The sequence below is a fragment of the Eumetopias jubatus genome, unplaced genomic scaffold (assembly GCF_037043125.1).
Source record: "Eumetopias jubatus isolate StellerSeaLion01/CBP00866 unplaced genomic scaffold, mEumJub1_p1.0 scaffold_9, whole genome shotgun sequence".
Classification (NCBI taxonomy): Eukaryota; Metazoa; Chordata; class Mammalia; order Carnivora; family Otariidae; genus Eumetopias; species Eumetopias jubatus.
The window spans coordinates 7,796,310-7,814,315 of record NW_028274815.1 but is presented as its reverse complement, the minus strand read 5'-3'; the positions used below and the strand labels follow the sequence as shown (position 1 = coordinate 7,814,315).

Below are 18,006 nucleotides of genomic sequence, written 5' to 3'. Positions count from 1 at the left end.
TATGAAAGAAACCTGAACTCCAAGGCCCCCTACTGCTCAGGTAAATCCAGTCACTACTACTAATGTCAGGCCGGAGTCGAGAGTTCTCCGATTTAGCTCACAAGGAGCAAAACTGGTTGAAACGACAGATTTATAAAACCACTTTAGATGGAATTTCCAGGAAGGACCTGGAGAAGAAGGGTTGAGGTGACAAGCTGTCAAAGAAGAAAGTTCTGGAGAGGAGCTCAGTGTTTCTTGACAGTGGCAGGGTGGTGGAAGGGGTAAAATTTGACCAAAAAAGAAAGAAAAAAAGAACGAAAAACAAATTCAAGTGACGGCACAAATGGCGGATAAGACATGATGCTTCAAACCTGTTTCACAAGATATAGGTTTCACTAGCAAACCAAAGCTTTCTTCAGCTGCCAAGTGTCTCCCTTGTCCAATCAAAAACATAATGCGCTGGGCTCCTACCCTCAGGCGTGTGCTACAATAAATGTGCACTATTGTTACCTGCACATTCTAAATTTCCACCAGGATTCAGTGCATTTTATTTTCCATCTGGCTGAACCTCTTGCTTAGACACTAGAGTATACAACGCGAAATACTTTCAAGCCAGAGTCCAACAAAAAGAAATGTAAGAAGTTTCAAAAAGAAACCTTCCTCCTGATCAGACCCAGAACAGTTTCTTCAAAGCAAACTTTCCAATTGCTAAGAATTTACTCCGTATCAGCTAATTAAAGGCATTCTCCACAGTCTCCCATCAACAAAAACTTCTTGTCACTTCCAAAACCGATCAAACTAAAACTCAAAAGACTATTCATTACCACCTTTAAAGGAACGTGACTATGTTTCTGGCACCAAAAAATTTATTTTTTACTTTGATAAATATGTACTTTTAAAACACCTGGAGTCAAATGCATGACAATTCAGAAGCCTGCATGGCTACCTTACGTTCCCCTTCCCTGCCCTCCCCCCCACCCTGGGGGCTCTAAGGAGAGAACACAGGGATAATCCCATTCAATGGCGTCAGCCTTGCATCTGCCTAGACATTAGAAGTCTCTTATCCTTTGTTTTTTAAAAGTAGCAATGTTTCCTGACTTCTATTTAGGCCAGGGAGTATACACTTTTGTTTTAAATCACCTGCCTGCATTTAATTGCAATTGCAAGTAAAATATTTGACTCACTTCTCTCCCTCCTCCCTCCCATTCACACTGGAAATTTAAAGTTGTGAAACAAACCGAACCTGTCCCTGCTTAATGCAACCAAACATGGCAACACCTCACTTTAATAGAGCACTTAATTGATGCTTCACTAGAATGGAATCCCTATAAATGCATGCAATATGCTCAGTCCAAACAAATTAAAAATTACTCTCACAATGAATTCCAAATATTATGCTTAGACAAAACAACAAACTGTTATTAAACTCATAAACCTGCATCCCACAAGCACCTACAAAAAGTCTTAAGTTCAAGTTACCAGAATGGTTACACCCCTCTGACAGAATGAACTCTGCAAGCCTCAATAATCCCTCACCAGGAACTCCACACTTTCTGCTGAGACAAGAAGACAAAAGGGAAAGATACCAAAGCTGCATCCAAACACAGGCCCCTCATGGTAAAGCTGCTCAGTACCCCAGTCAGGCTGTGCATTCTATTTTAATCCTCTTTCTTTTGTAACATGAGCTTCTCCCAAGATATATAAAACATTTGGCTCAGAATGACAATCCTTCAGAATGCCTCGGTATTCCTTCTTAGAGTTGATGGGTCATATTTAAAAGTAAAAGCATAAAATGCTCTCATTGACAGGTTTTTTTCCTCTAGAGAATGGGATGCTCTGGTTTTGCCCTATCTCTGACTGCCCCCCCTTTCCCCCTGACCATGAAGAGACAAAATGTGTAGAAATTGGTTCTGTCATCCCTCACAGATAAGATCAGGCCACCAAGAAAAAGACGTCATTCCATCTATCTAGGAAAAATCCAATCACAGAATGAAATGGAGTGCTGCCTTCTGAAGGTCTAATGAAGACTTTCTGAAAAAGCAACCAGGCCCCACAACAGCTCTGGAGGAAAAAGGCCAGGTTGTTTTAAGCCATGGATGCGCAAGACAATGAAACAAAATTAGACTCCACATCTAACTTCTTCTTGATATTGCTTCCTCTAGCAGGAGCTTGATGCATGTCTGACAGGAAGTTCTTTGCTGTTGATAGTTTAAAAATCAAACTTGTGAATGGTAGCTGCACCGCAACACACCTTCTGGTGTAAAAATTTACAAGTCGCTATTGGAAAAAATCTGTTAGATGTTTTATATCCCCGGGGTCCATTACATCTTTAAAAGGTTTGCTTAATATTTGGGGTCCCTCGGTGGCTCAGTCAGTTAAGTGTCCGGCTCTTGATTTTGGCTCAGGTCACGATCTTGGGGTGGTGAGATCCAGCCCCACATCGGGCTCTATGCTCAGGATGGAGCCTGTTTAGGATTCTCTCTCCCCACTCCTTCTGCCGCTCCCCTCACCCCCCTCACACGCATGCCCACTTACATAGGCGCCCGTGTGCACTCTCTAAAACTCTTTAAAAATAAAAATAAAAAATTTGCTTAATATTCTGGAGATCACAACTACATACAGATGACCAAAGAAAACCTGAGCTCTGCTTTGGATTGTAGCTGTTCTCCTATTGCCGTATTGTCTAGGTAACTAGAACTCGGAGTGTCCCTAGTCCACCAACAGAGATCCCTTCCTATCAGCGTTGCCCTGAACGAAGGGCTCCCTCAGAGCTGGCTGGCCCAGTTCTCACTTGATTCCAATACAGCTATAATTTATATTTCTCTGTAGTTAAACATCACTTATCTAACAATCAACATAAATTATTTCGTTAGCAGAGTGCTCTTCTACTATGGGAATTTATAAGTGAGGCCATAATGCTACTCTATTAATGAGAATTTTTACTTTTAAAGATTTTATTTTTTTAATGTAATCTCTACCCCCCAACATTGGGGCTTGAACTCACCACCCTGAGATAAGAGTCACAGGCTCCACTGACTGAGCCAGCTAGGTGCTGCTATACTTTAAAATATTCTCCTGTCAAAAACGCTTTCTGTCCATCAAGGTCTAGATTCTTGCCTCCTCAGACAGCCTCACTGTGATGACCAAGTAGCAAACATGTACTCATCTAGAGGACTGAGTGCTTTTTTCGGGGTACTGAGCAGGTAGCACTGCCTCGTTAAGTGCAAACACAGGGAAGGCACCTCAGCACAGTGCCTAGCATAAAACATTCAAAGAAGTTAATTCTCTCTCCCTAACTTCTGTTTCCTCTATTTATTTTAGATCTTCAGGCTTTGAGAGGCTCTTACTTCCTATCACTAACCAAATCTCAATGCTGTTGTAAACTCTTACATTTATAAACCAAGCAAGAAATAAAACTCAAGGCCAAGATGTGCAGCCTATCCAGAATTAACCACTGGATTCTAGAAATACTGTAACTGGAATAGGACAGACAATCCCAATTTATAAATTATTAGCGTCTCCAAAGTTCATCTGCAAAGTGATATAAACACCCTTTTCATGATATTATATTTAGGATCTCAAGCTATCCCACAAAAGCCTATTTTAACCGGCAATATACCTGATTTACAATACCAGTGTTCTTGGCCTGGATCTAGCGCAGTGCCCGAGTCAGAGGAGACACTAGCTATTTGCTGCGTCATGAACCCTGGGATGGGGGAGGTGCACAGCTGGCTCGGGCCATATACATATAGCCCAAGAAGGTGAGTGCACACCTTCTCCCACCTTCCTCATGCGCCCTTCTCACTTCCTAGTCCTCTCTTTCCCATGAGACCAATGCCCTCAGAACTCAGTAATTCTAAACTTCAGCACCTCACCAGAGCTGCACCTTTTAATGTTTCAAAGGTGGATGCCTCTCCCTGCCAAAATTACCTCAAGCAGCTGATCTCAGCTGCATATCTGAAGGGAAGAAATCTGATTATAAAGAGGTGTCTGCCTCTTTAAAAGAAGACCGGCTACCAAGACAAATCTAACTTCGTGTGGAAGACAGGAAAATGAACTGAAATAGGTCTGTACAGCAGAGAGGTTAGGGCCACCTGGGGGACTATTTCTAAGCTATCTCGGCTTTTCAAAGCAGCTTCCTCCTCCTTGCCACTTGAAAACTCATGACATGACTTTTTACATGATTTCTTCAAGTTCCTATGGTAAGAGCAGGTATATGATAACACTGATGGACGGGAGTGGATACAGGGACAGCATATGATAAGTCTAGTTTGGGCAGTGTTCTTCCCAAACTGGAACATAAGCCATGGTGTTCAGGATTCCTCCTATGTCCTCAAAACATAGTCACCCCCCAAAGTGAGCCGCAGAAGCTACAGGAAGATTCAGATGTCAACACGGGGCCAGAATTCTGGTTTTACTCATCCTGGCACGGCCAAAAGGGGATATTAGATTTGTTTTTAAAGTGTGTTGGGGAGAAAGGGAATGCCACATATATACTCTTACGTTTGTGGGGGAGAATGAACAGGAATTAAGAATCAACAAATGTATCCTAAATGAGAACAAGAAAGTGGGCAAAGAAAGTGGATACTTTTGAAAAAGAATCAAAAATTTAAAAAATCTATACAAGATTCTGCATGTATACGTGTTCACTCTAGCTTCCCTGGGGCATCAATTACTTTAAGTGTAAAAACAGAAAACATCAACTTGGCCAGGGAAAGCAAAGAATCTAGATACTGAATTCCAACACACGCTTGAAGCTGATGCCTGATATCAGCATCAAAAGGTAACAGCCTCATTAAGAAATGGCACAAACTCCTTCCGGTAGCAGGCAAAGGCTTAAAAACCAAGTCAGCGTTGGGGGTCTGGAAGGGGAAATGAAAACTGAATTTACCTACATCAATGAACAAGTAGCTATTAAGGCTACTTAAGACACACCTCCAACAACATTTCTCTTTAATACAAATATGCTGAAGGTCTTCGGAATGAAAGCAGCCATTATCCTAACCCATCATCTGGGCTTTCATTACTCCCACCCCAGAGTGACACATCAGACAAACAGAACACCCTGCCCACATGCCGGGCCTTTCCGCCCAGATCGCCATGCACTCTGACAAGTGCTTATTAATCTTGATGACGTGCCAATGAAAAAGAGAGCTGGCCACCACAGCCTTTTTATTTTCCTAGGGGGATAGAGGGGAGAAAACTGAGCTAGTGAACTAAGGGACTAAACCCAAGGTCACAAGTAAGTCAGAAAGGTAGACTCAGGACTTAGATGTTGCCAGTCACCTCCTCCACGATTTCTCAATTAGTCCCTAATGGCAAACAGGAAGTCTATCTCTATTTTGCTTTAAGAACACAAGCACCCGGAGGGCACAGGGCCAGCTGTGCTTATAGGCTGCTGAGTCCTACTATGATATTTAATTTCAAAGTAACTGTAGCAACAATTACATAAAATGAAAAGTTTTTTTCCTCTTAATGGTTCTTCTGTAGTGAATTCACAGTTTAATCAAGTGCCAGACTCTGGACTAAGCAACTGAGGACACTTGTATAGGATCAAGGTGGTCGGCAAGAAGCCCTTCATGCGAATGCAATAACCTACACTTCCTTCCAGGCTGGCAGACCCAGCTCACCATATCCTCCACTGAAGACACACTTTTGCCTTAGACAGGACGCCACCAATAAGAAAGGAAAGCAATTATAACGCAAAGTTCACAACGTTCTCAAGAATCCAGTCATAGGATTTTTTTTAAAAGCAACCCTAGGCAGTAAAAAATGAAGTTATGCAATAACTAATACCTAATGCTGTCTTATTCCATCACTGCTAAACTTCCCATTGAATAAGTAAGAGAAAAAATAAAAAAGGTTGAGAAGGACAGAAAGGTGGTCCTCACTTTGTACCTGGTCCTGGACGTAGAGCAGTGGCCCGCAAACAGCAAGTCTGCAACGCACACTCAACATCGGCTCCACACCACTGCCCACAAATGAGTGTGCGTTTCTACTGTGACGACTGAGCTGCCAATTTTTCAAGTAACCTAAAGAAAAAACTACATACCAAACCCCTATAATTCCGGGAAAGGGGGATTATGCTAAAAGAATGCTGTGGGAAGGGCAGAAAGAGACTTAAGGGTATGCTTAATTTTTCTTGCAAGGACCAAACACTCCAGTTAGAATGATCCAAATGATCATGTGAATTGAGGCAACTCTGCAAGAGGAAAAGCCCCAGAGAGGAGAACTTTACTCTAGCTGTATTTGAAAGTAATGGTAGGTGAGTACTGCTAACAAAAACTTTTAAGAGCCTTTCTGAAGAAACTCCCAACAGCTTCATGAGCATTGGTTCAATAATCCACACAATGTGCCTGCAGGAGGGAAGAGGAAGGTATTAATGCCACTCTGCAAATAAGGAAAAGGAGCACAGGAAATGGGGCGTCAGGCGCCCCGACAAACAGCATGCAGTGCCAGGCTTCCCCCACCACCTGCAGGTTCATGCACTGCACCACGCGTGCTGAAGCAGGTTGACAAAAATTGTCCTTTCTGGAGGAAGGAGAGGGGACAAGGACAGTTTCATAACATCTGGAAGAAGCTGTACTTTCAAAAAAAATGTAAAATAATGAAAAGAGAGAAAGTCACGAATCTAGCTGGCTCTGCTAAGTTGGAAGGAAGGGCACAGCTGATGAGACAACAGCTAATTCTCCCAAAGTCTTGTCTCATTTTCATGCACTTCATGACTTAATGGCTCTAACCTGTCCTCTTACTGAGCTTATTCTCCCTTTTCCTTAGCAAAAGAACAAAAACATGTAAAACCATAAAAAAAAAAATCAGGCGTCAAATCATTAAGCTCCTCCCACTTTCCCTCAAAAAGCTGGAAGCAGAGGAGTCCCTGGACTCCGTTACCTACCTTTGCTTCGTCATTAATGTCCCAAGTGAAGGAAATGGCATTATATGCAATCTCCTCAATGTTACTGATGGTATTGAAGCTTTCTTTATAGTCAGCTACATAAGTGATGAAAGAGAAAGGGAAATCGTTATTTCTGGTTCCAAAGTGAGATTGTAGCAGTTCAAAGTAAGATTCCGTTTTCCATATTATTGTCTCCGAAAAATGTAAATGAACATATTGTTGGGTTGAAAAGGTTCAAAAGATGAAGAAAAAGAATCACAGGATTTTTAAAATACAGGTAAGCTTAGACATAATTAATTTTTTCCCATTATGTCAAAATTAAGATATTTGGGACTAAAAAGTTTAAGTAATTGTCCCAAGGTCACAAAACTAGCCCAGAGAACCAAGATTAGAACTCAGCTCTTTTAATTTTTCTGAAAAGAGAACGTTACAAAAGACAAAAGAGGTAACAGTAAGATAAAGGACCATCTTGTGATACAGACAAGGGTTTTATGCTAAAATTATATACACGGCAAAAACAGCCATTCTCATAAAGCCACTTCATTAAATACGGATTTGCCCAGGTCTGCCGCTATACCCCAAGTGATACATCACAGGGTCTCTTTAAAGACAGGAGAGTCTAGCAGGACAGTTCAACATGTAACCAGGGGAGATGGTTAGGTAAGTGCCCGCCAGCAGTATTTGCTTTTACTTGTTTATTTAGGTTTTTTCTCCCGACTTTACCATCATCTACAAATAATCAGTAGCTCTTAAAGAAGACATTTCACCTCAAAAACTTTGCAGACCAAAGAGCAGGGCACTCTTATGCACACAAGCTCTAGAGCTTCTAGTCCAGTGTCATCTGGAGAGCCACTGCTTGGGCCACATGTCCTTATGAAGGAAGTAATGTTAAGAGCACTGATTCCAGGAGGCCGAGAACAGTGTTTGGAACAGATCAGTAGCTGGCATAAAAATTCAAATGCTTTCGGCAGGAAGCTGATCACTGCCAAAAATAACTGGAATTGGAAAACTGGATGCTTGCACCTCTGGGAATAAAAGCAGGCTCTGGAGCTACTTACCTATGTCAATGCATCTTTGTTTAGCCGTGTGCTGCCGCGAGTGCCAGTATTTCCAATGCCTTAACTGATCTTCTCTGCTTTTGTCTTCTGCAAAAACCACCATGATCACACTCTATGAAAGAGAAGGCATTATAATATAAAGACACTAAAGGGTGAGTATCTTTTGGAAATCTTACTTAGTGTTCTATTTTACAGTTAAAGCTGAAAACTGCAGTTTTAGATCTTCATTTAGATCTTCTTCAGACCCAGGAATATTAAGCTCTGACTAGCTTTTCTGGAGAAGAGAACTAAGAGCAGAACTTACTCGGACTTTGCTGATGGGCCGGTGGATCCCCTCGCTGCTGGTCACCTCCTTCAAGGTGACAGGGTAGAACTGGCCTTTGTTCAAGTAGGTCATGGTGCTATCTCCTGGCTTCTGTCGAAGCGATTTTGAGGCTTCTAGGGTGTATTCAAAGTTGTTCCTAAAGAACAAAAAAAAGCCACAGCTCTCTAATCCACTCTTTTGGAAGCTTTCTTTATGCGTTAGCGCGATCTCGAAATGCTTCAGTGTGGATGTATGCAAATAGCCAACTACCAGGAAACATCCAACTGACTACGTCATATTATAAATAGCATTTGCTACTTCTTGCACGATAAATATAATCTTAAGTAACACAGATATTCTCAAATCTCTCATATGTGGGGCTACGAAATGCCTACTAAAAATTCTATGATGTAATAAGGTTAAAAATTAGTTTAAAAGCTAAAGATATTAAAAATACTAGAAGCTGAAAAGGACTTTGGAAGGAAATCTCACAAGACATGCTGCCAATTTGGTATTTACTCAGCAAAGGTTGCAAACAGGTGGCTGGTAGGCCTCTGATTGAATTCGATTTGGTCTGCACAGCACTTTTTGTTACTTTTGCTTGTAATTTAAATGTTTTTGGATGGGCACTACATAGTTCTCTACATTTACTATCACCTTAAAGTAACATGCATATATCTCCCTCAAGTTGTTTAATAACCTTCCTAGACCAGAGTTGGAAAATTACACCTATTTTTATAAATAAAGTTTTATTGGAATAAACCACACCCTTTATTTATGTATTATCTATAGCTGCTTTTGTGCTGCAGTGGCAGAGCTGGGCAGTTGCAACAGAGGCTGTAAGGCCCACAAAGCTTAAATATGTACTATCTGATCCTTTACAGAAAAAGTTTGCTGACGCCTATCTTAGATCCTAAAGGCATCTGAGTTTGTGACTCCTGTACCTTGAGGCAGGTCTTTAAGGGAAATCTCAATTCCCATAAAATCCTAGACTTTAAAAAATAAACTGTTTTTACTCCAAAATACAACATACAAAAAATGCATAAGACAAAATTATAAAATGAAATTCTAAATGCTTTTAAAAAATATCTGAAGGTGTTTGTACATTTTCATAATTAACTTGGAAGATACTCATATTCCCGGCACGAGGTACAATTTTGCGAGGTTTTAAAAGAAGAGGTTGTCGGGGTCAGAAAAAAGCTGACTTCATTTATTTTACCACTAGTGAGGGTAATAAAAAATCCACTTGATGTTATTCCTAAATTCTCACAGAATTATACACTTTTGGAAACAGAAGGGAGCTCAGAGATCTAATTTAATCCCCTCATCTCTTCTTTTAGATTCCATTCTACCACCACATAAAGAAACTGAAGGACAGAAAAAGCACCAACACCAAGAATGAAAGAAACATGAAACACAGTACAGAGTTCAAAATTAAATTCACTAAAGCAAATGTCCTCTAGCAAAGATAATACCACCAAAGCCACCTCTGATTTTCCAATATCAAATTAACAAAAAAGTCATTAAAAGCTGAAAGTTAAAAATCAAATTAAAAGACAACTATTACCCAGAAACACTGTCAAAAACATAGTCCTCTGAATTCATGCCAGGCATCCGTAGACTGAGATCCGAGGGGAAGAAAACCTGAAATATCAATGTAATAAGCCACAACTATTTAACTGGTTATCAGGCTTACTAAAGACCAATATGTGGTACAGCACAGAAGTATGTGGCTTACAGCAACCCATTACTCATTCGATATTCATTTTAAAATAAAAATTGTAACTCTACAAAAAAATTCTGAAAGAAAAATATCCATTTTATATGCCACTCAATTAGATGAAGACAATCTATGCAGGTACTCCCCCAGAGTGCTGCCTTATCCCTTTTTCCCAACTTCCCCACACATCTCAATTCTGTTCAAACTCTAGAATCTGCCACCAAAATCTTGTGACTTTTAGGGATCATCACACCAAGTGAAGATACATTATCAAGTCTGCGCCAGTGCTGGATGGATTGGTGCATTTCCTCAGAAAAGGCTACTATTCTACTCCTAACTCCATAAGCAGAGGGATGTTCCTTTACCCATGAGACTTAAATATGGCTTCAAACATCTTCATTCCCTTTTACCTGAGAGGTGTTCATCACCACAAAACCCCCAAAGCATTTGGAGTTAATCTGTAAATTTCACACAATGCATTCATCATCAACATCTACTGCCTCCCTGACTCTACTACCAACCGAGAGAAACCAAGCAAACACATGAGAAGTCATTTTATATTGAGACCAATTGCAAGAATCTTGTTTTGGTCCAGGGCAAAAGCTGAAAACAGATTTATGTGGAGATATCTGTTGTTGATGGAAGATTATGTATGGGGTTCTCTTTCTCTAACAAATCACTTAGCTGAAATCATAATTGTTAACTCAAATGCTGGTAAGATTAGCCATGTGCCCTTGATAATAATTTCTGGTTTTATAGGTTTAGTTTACAAATTATACCCATGGGCCTTTTCTCGCTAAAAAAAAAAAAAAAATCTTTTGTTCCTAATCCATTCATTTCAGGCTGAGTTTCAAGCTTACATAACAAGGAAGAGGTGGAACCCAATACTTATACAAACACACAAACGTCTTAGGAAGATGCTTGCATTTCCTGTACCTCCTGAACGCCTTCCTTGAAGGTCTCTGAGAAGGTAGAGTCTGGAGTTCGCCTTTGAGCATTTGGGGGTTGAGCACCAGAGCTGAACTGGTCAGCATTAAGGTTCCGGTCGAAAACCACCACCCGCTCAGTGGGCTCAGGATGATATACTGCTGGAGAGATTCCCACAGCAAAGCCATGGGGCTGGGTTTCTGTCTTGATGGAGTGGGTAGGCATTGTTGCTATGGAGACAGTGACTGTTGTATCAGGAGCTGTTAGATGGCCTCTCTTATCAATGCCCAGTTGGTTGCCATGGGGAAGGACAATGTTAAATGGCACATTTTTCAGTACTTGCACTCTGTTTTCTCCAGCAGAAATGAGGGACTGCTCAGTCACATTTGGTATGCTGTTTCTTTAAGAAAAAAAAAAGAAAACTGTGTTTTCAAACTCAATGCTGATACAGTTCTTTGACAATTTTCATTTTCCTAATGGCAATGGGCCATTGGGTCCTGTGCAATAGTAATAATAATAATAATAATACACTTGAGTGATACCAAATAAATAGAAAATGGCAATGACAACCCATTACTAGAGCAAGAAAAAAAGACTTCATGGTTAATCAGTCATAAAATCCAAAAGTATCAAGTAAAATTTCATTTGAAATCTAGAGAACTCAGAGCTCTCCTTTACTGCACTTTATTTTCAATAATCCTAATACAGTGGTCAGATTTCACTAGAAGCCTGAAGCTACAAACGTAACTGGCTGGGGGCGCCTGGGTGGTTCAGTCGTTAAGTGTCTGCCTTGGGCTCAGGTCATGATCCTGGGGTCCTGGGATCGAGCCCCGCATTGGGCTCCCTGCTCGGCGGGAAGCCTGCTTCTCCCTCTCCCACTCCCCCTGCTTGTGTTCCCTCTCTTGCTGTGTCTCTCTCTGTCAAATAAATAAATAAAATCTTAAAAAAAAAAAAAACAACATAACTGGCTGGAGCAGTATGGTGCTTCAAGCACAGACTCTAGAGTCATTTTGCCTTGGTTCAAATTCTGTGACCTGTGGAAAGCTATTTTACCTCTTAGTAAGTACATGCTCATCTATAAAATGGGGGTAATAATGCTATCTATCTATCCTCACAAGGTTGTGATGAGGATGAAATGAGACGAGGTGCTGAAACGTGTATGATGATGCCTGGTGCAAAAGGGCTCAAGAAATATGAACGTTTATCATTTGGCCACCACTTCTCCTAGTACTTATGCTTATTTGGCTTTCTCTACACCAAAAGGAAACTGATGGTTACATTGTATCGGTAGATATATTTGCATAAAATTACTTCTGGTTTAATAAATATTCTGGGCAACAGAAGATGATTTCTAGTCCAGGGTAAAATTAATGAATTTTCAAACAATATAGGCTGATACCTTTAAGGAAAAAAAGCAACTTGGCAGTTTTGTACATTTCAGATCAATGAAATGTTCTAACCTTGAACCATAAATTCATTTCCAAGAATTTATCCTAATGAAAGAAAAAAAGGAAAAAGCTATCTAGAAAGTTGTTTGTCAAGGCTTTGAAGTAGTGTGAAAAAAAAAAAATTAGAGCCTTAATGTTAGGATAACTAAGTTTTGCTTAAAGGCTATAGCAAAAATAAATAAACAATTAATTTAAAAGTTGGAGAAGAGGGTAGAGTAGATCAAACAGGAGGAATTATGTTAGTAACTTTTGAAGCTAGTAATGATACACATAGGCTTATATTATTTCTCTACTTTTGTTGTTTGAAAATACCCATAATAAAAAGTAACATAATAAAAGCCATAAGTCCTTCTCCAAAAGGTAATTATGAAGATTAAAATAGCAACATGGAAAACACTTATGGAAGGGATTAAGTAGAAGAACACAAACTACCAAATGTGAATACACACCACAACCACATAAAAGGTGCATGCACACCCAAAGAGTAAGTAATTGAGATAGTGGGATTCTGAGTGATCATTGTTTCTTTAAAAATATTTTACTCTTGGATGCCTAGAAAGCTTAGTCGGTGACACGTTGAGACTCTTGATTTCAACTCAGGTCATGATCTCAGGATTGTGAGATCGAGGCCCATGTCGGGCTCCGAGCTAGGTGTGGAGTCTGCTTATGATTCTCTCTCTCCCTCTGCCCCCCCTTCTCGCACTCTCTAAATATATTTAATAAATAGATTGATAGATAATATGAATAAATAAATATCTATTTATTTCTATTACAACAGAACACAGGGAAATTTACAAGGTACATTTAAATTATTTTTCACGTCTATAAAAGCCTTAATGTTCTCAAAGTTTTAACCTAAATAATCTAAAATAACTTCAACAAGAGTTTGGAATACAGCTACTTCATTAAGTTTTACTTAGGCCGTTATTCAAGATCATTGGTACTTAATATTTTTTTAAGGACTCCCACCTTTGCATTAAATGCCACACCCTTCTCAAGAGAGACTCAAAGACAAATAAGGGAACAGTTTGCTTACATTATTACTAAACACATCCCTCCACAGAAAAAGAAAGTTAATGCTTTGGTTTGCAGAAAAGGCAACTAACTATGTCTAAAGAAACTGGCAACTTCTCAGAGCAACAGAATGGTAATTATCACCTACCTCTTCCACTAGAGCTTTTTCATTTAAACTCCTGTTTTATTTTCACAGAAACCTGTGAAAATACAACAGTACTATTTTATGCTCTCTATTAGACATTACCTTTTGCTGTGATCTGGCTCTGGGTGCTCAACATCTGGCTTTGCTGTTGATGACCTCCTCTCTCTTGGAACCTTAGATATTAACAAACATGATAGAATTTAGTTCTCACTTAGTGGAGTCTAGATTCAGCCTCTTATTTTTCAGTTAAGTTCAACCACTCATATGTCTACTGGATTGCCTACTAAATGCCAGGCTGTGGGGATACACAATGAATAAGAGAGTGTCTGCCCTCAAGAGCTTACAAATCTTGTCACGAGGTTAATATGTAAAAACTGACGATTCTTTAGTTGCCAAATAAACTCAGGGCATCACAAATTTACTTTGTCATTGAGTTTGAATCTCTTAAAAAAAAAAAAAAAAAAAAACCTCTGGCTTGGTTTTACCTATTTACACGCTACGGAATAAAGAAGAAGCTACTGAAAACACAACTGGACTCTCAGCGTCCTCGCTGCTCCTTTTCACCACCCCTCCTTTCAGATCAAATGCACAATCAAAAGGATCAGCCATGCTAACAGTTCATTTCCAAGATCCAAGTGCTGGCTTCAAATGATAAATTTCTCCAGATATTCTGGGATTCATATATCTGATACCCAAAGGACAAATCAAACTCAGTTTGTTCTATGCCTTTTTTTGATTCTGTTCTTCTTTACACAGGAGGTGAAAGCAGGCTAACATTATAGGTGTACTGTAGACATCAACCCACTTGAGACTAATTACAAACATGTACTCCAGAACTGCTAAATGTTTGAGACTCTTTTCATTGTGAATGTATAAATAAAATTACCTTTAAACACAAAATAAATTGTTTCATGTGTTAATAATGTGCTTTTAAAGCTTTATCAAAGTTATTATGTAGGGGTGCCTGGGTGGCTCAGTCGGTTAAGCTTCTGACTCTTGATCTCGGCTCAGGTCTTGATCTCAGGGTCATGACTTCAAGCCCAGGGTTGGGCTCCACACTGGGCGTGGAGCCTACTTAAAAAGTTATTATGTAAAAATGACAGATGGTCATAACCAAAGAACTGAAATCAGTTCATTTAAAAAAGAAAATAATGCTACACCTGTCATAAGAAGCCTGACATAGTAGTACTAAGACTGTCACGCTTAGTGGACAGACATGATGATTTATCTCCTCCTAAGTTGTAAAATACTTTTAGGACCCTTTATTTAAAACACATACACATACAACCCCTATAGTCAGTATTATTACATCAGTCTCTCTGGCACTAAACTTGTTGGTTTTCTCCCATTCTCAAAAGTTTCAGTTACAAATACATAACACTTCAAACTTCATAATTAATACTTAGGAACTTATGATTTTTACACTGATTGAGTCAAGAAAACAAGATATAAGAACAGATATTCCACTTCGAAGGAATTCTTCAGCTCTACTTCCCAGGCAAAGATTTCTTCCAGCATCGTTAGTTACTACACAAGTTTCCCTTCATATTCAAAGGAAAAAAAGAAAACAAAACTTAACCTCAGTCTCTCAAACACAACAAGCTGGATACATGGTTTCATACGAGAAAATAATGAAATCTTTTGTTTAGGTCCCACCCTAATTTGGTAATCATAGTCAAGCTATCTTCTTTGCTTTTTTCCCTCCACATCTCTCTTTTTTTTTTAAGAGTTTATTTATTTAAGACACACACACACACACACACACACACACACACACAGTGAGAGCACAAGCAGGGGGAGGCTGGAGGCAGAGGGAGAGAGAGAAGCAGACGTCCCACAGAGCAGGGATACAGACGCCAGGCTCGATCCCAGGACCCTGGGATCATGACCTGAGCTGAAGGCAGCCGCTTAACGACTGAACCACCCAGGCGCCTCCACTCTCTGCATTTCTTATATTCAGGAAAGAATACAGTGCCAGAATGTAACAAAAGCTAAGCAACTGATGAATCTAGGTGAAAGTATCTGGGAGTTAATCATCTGATTAAATTGAAGTTTTCTATAGGTCTGGAAGTTTTAAAAACAAAAATATGGCAAAAATCAACTGTGATATATAGCCATCACCACATACTATTATTGAGCAGAAAGAAGAATGCCAAAGATTACAGCAAGCAAAGGCCGTTCCACAGGAGACAGCATGGCATGCTGAAGAGGATGACTTTGGCACAATCCAGACCAGGCCTGAAATCCTGGCTGCAATACATACTAGTTGTGTGACCCGTGAACTTAATTTATTCCCATCTGCAAAACAGGGATCATACCACATACTCTGCAGGCTTTCTGGAGGGATCAGAAATAACATGCATGCCAGTAACGTGTGTAGCGTGAAAGAGGTACTCAGTAAGTGGTGGCCAGTATTATTAGGACAGTGATGAGGATACCCATCTCCAGATAGGAACATCACATAAAACTCCAGGCAGAGAACAGACTGTATTTAATTAAGACTAATCTATAGAAATAAGCAACAAAATATGTCCTGATCTTAGAACTAGGAAGTCCAAGACTAGAATATAGCTTTTTTTCCTTCATGAATCCTACAATCAAATCAGAGGGCAGTGATATCATGTAAGGAAAAGGAAATCACTCCGACTGCATCAGAATAAAGGTTACAGCACAGGTAAATGAACCACTGTCTGCTCTTCAGGGCACTAAGAAGTCTCCTTGGTAAAACGTTCAGTCTCAGTAGACACATCTACCGTCTTCTCTTATGGGAGCTTCACCTTTCAGATCGAGCTAGAACAGGGGCTACTTCACCCATTTTAAAAACAACGCTTTGATTCTATGATGGTAGATTTTCAGCTTTGAACCACAGTAAGTCAAAGCACTCATTAAACTATTTATAGTCACTAGAGAAGCAACTTGCATTACATTCTACCAGCAAATTACTGTTTTATATGCTGTTGAATCAAGTGCATCTTGGACTGTTGTTAGGTTTTTAAAAGGGAAGGCACATCTACCTTGTAATAGTCATAGAGCAAGCCCAGTGCAGCTGCACTGTCTTCATCTCCATTAATGCTCATCATCGCTTTGGTTGCTGCAGTGAGAGGGTTTTCCAGGAAAGATTTCCAGGCTTCATCCTCACTAGTATAGGAGCGCCGCTGTGGATAAAGTGCTTCATTCTGAAGAACCAATACCGGCCGTTTGCTTCAGAGAAATTAAAAACACATATATAGATAGATCTCACTTTTTACCGCAAGGCACCATAAGCTAATTTTTAAAAGACCCAAACAACCAATTCCTTGATATTCTAATAAAAGAGCCCAACGACCCACCCAGCAGAGTAAATTAAGACAAAACAAGGAGACAACCCAGTTGAATGCACACCAACGGGTACCCCCCCTCCCCCCGTAAGACATACGGTATTGAGACAGCCAGGGAACCTGCAGTTAACCTATACATGTGACCCAGGATATGCTATTTGGCAAAACAAAACAAAAAAACACTCCAAGAAAATGCCAGGCTATTCAAATACTTAAGTAAACAAACACAAGGACAAAGGAAGGCAAAACAGAACATCCATTCTCCTCAGACATCTACCGTCAGGACTGTACCCTCTTAAAGAGAGTATACGCGGTTCAGTCATCATGCTGCTACATGTTAACTTCCCTCTTTCTCCTGTTGATACCATGCCTTAAAAACTTTCCTACCCACAAACCAGGGAGAGAGGAGGAGGGGGCGGAAAGAAAAAGAGCGACTTCGTTTAATCCTTGGGGGTATATGAGAAAGTTAGAATATTCTACTGATTACCAGCAGATTGAGCATGGAATGTGGCCAAAGGGGACTGTAAATCAATAAGGAGGCATAATTTTCTGGCATGGGAGTTAACTGTTTATCTTAGAGATAAACACTTAAGAATCTACAACAATAAATAAAGCCACTGAACAAAAAGAGCTTTTTAAGAAAATAGGTGGGAAATTTGTTTTTAAAAATCTTTACTAGATTTTCACACTGGGCAAGAACGGTTTCATTTTAACACTGTAGTTTGGTGGGAAAAATCCAGAAAAATCAACGGAGACCTTAGTAAAGTCTTACAGAAGATTTAATTTTAAAGATTAAAACAAACATTACTGATTCCAAAAACTTGAAATGTCAACAGTCTCAACAACTGTTCAGTTGGTACTATTTAATGAGTCAATAAGGAGAAAAAGTGGAACACGAACTCCAGCAAAATGAAGTTTTTTTTTTTTGAGGAAAAGAAATTGTTAATGTTTAAAACTACTCTGAATTATCAGTATTCTAACAAGCAAATTTAAGGATCAGCGCTCATTGCAACACACAAATGAAATATGTAAATGGCCTAAAGGTGACCTACCTACTCTAAAAGTGAATGCAGAAAGATTGATTATCTTTTCAAGTAATCAACAAAGGTTAGGGTTTTGGCAGTCACCCAGGCCCTTTAAAAACAGATACGGATTTTTAAAAAGGAGAACATCTTTGAAAAGGGGTGGGAACACGGAGC

At 39.7% G+C, this 18,006-nt stretch overlaps 1 protein-coding gene across 1 annotated transcript in view; it reads right to left on the bottom strand.

The window, feature by feature from the left end:
• The window catches only part of GRHL1 (grainyhead like transcription factor 1), a 49,293-nt gene that overhangs the window by 29,395 nt on the left and 1,892 nt on the right, over nt 1-18,006 (bottom strand). The window contains exons 2-8 of the mRNA XM_028099513.2: nt 16,505-16,691; nt 13,593-13,663; nt 10,893-11,283; nt 9,804-9,880; nt 8,237-8,393; nt 7,933-8,044; nt 6,875-6,969 (exon numbers count right to left, since the gene is read on the bottom strand). Of these exons, the coding sequence (XP_027955314.1) occupies nt 6,875-6,969; nt 7,933-8,044; nt 8,237-8,393; nt 9,804-9,880; nt 10,893-11,283; nt 13,593-13,663; nt 16,505-16,691 (1,090 nt within the window). The remainder of the gene's footprint in view (nt 1-6,874; nt 6,970-7,932; nt 8,045-8,236; nt 8,394-9,803; nt 9,881-10,892; nt 11,284-13,592; nt 13,664-16,504; nt 16,692-18,006) is intronic.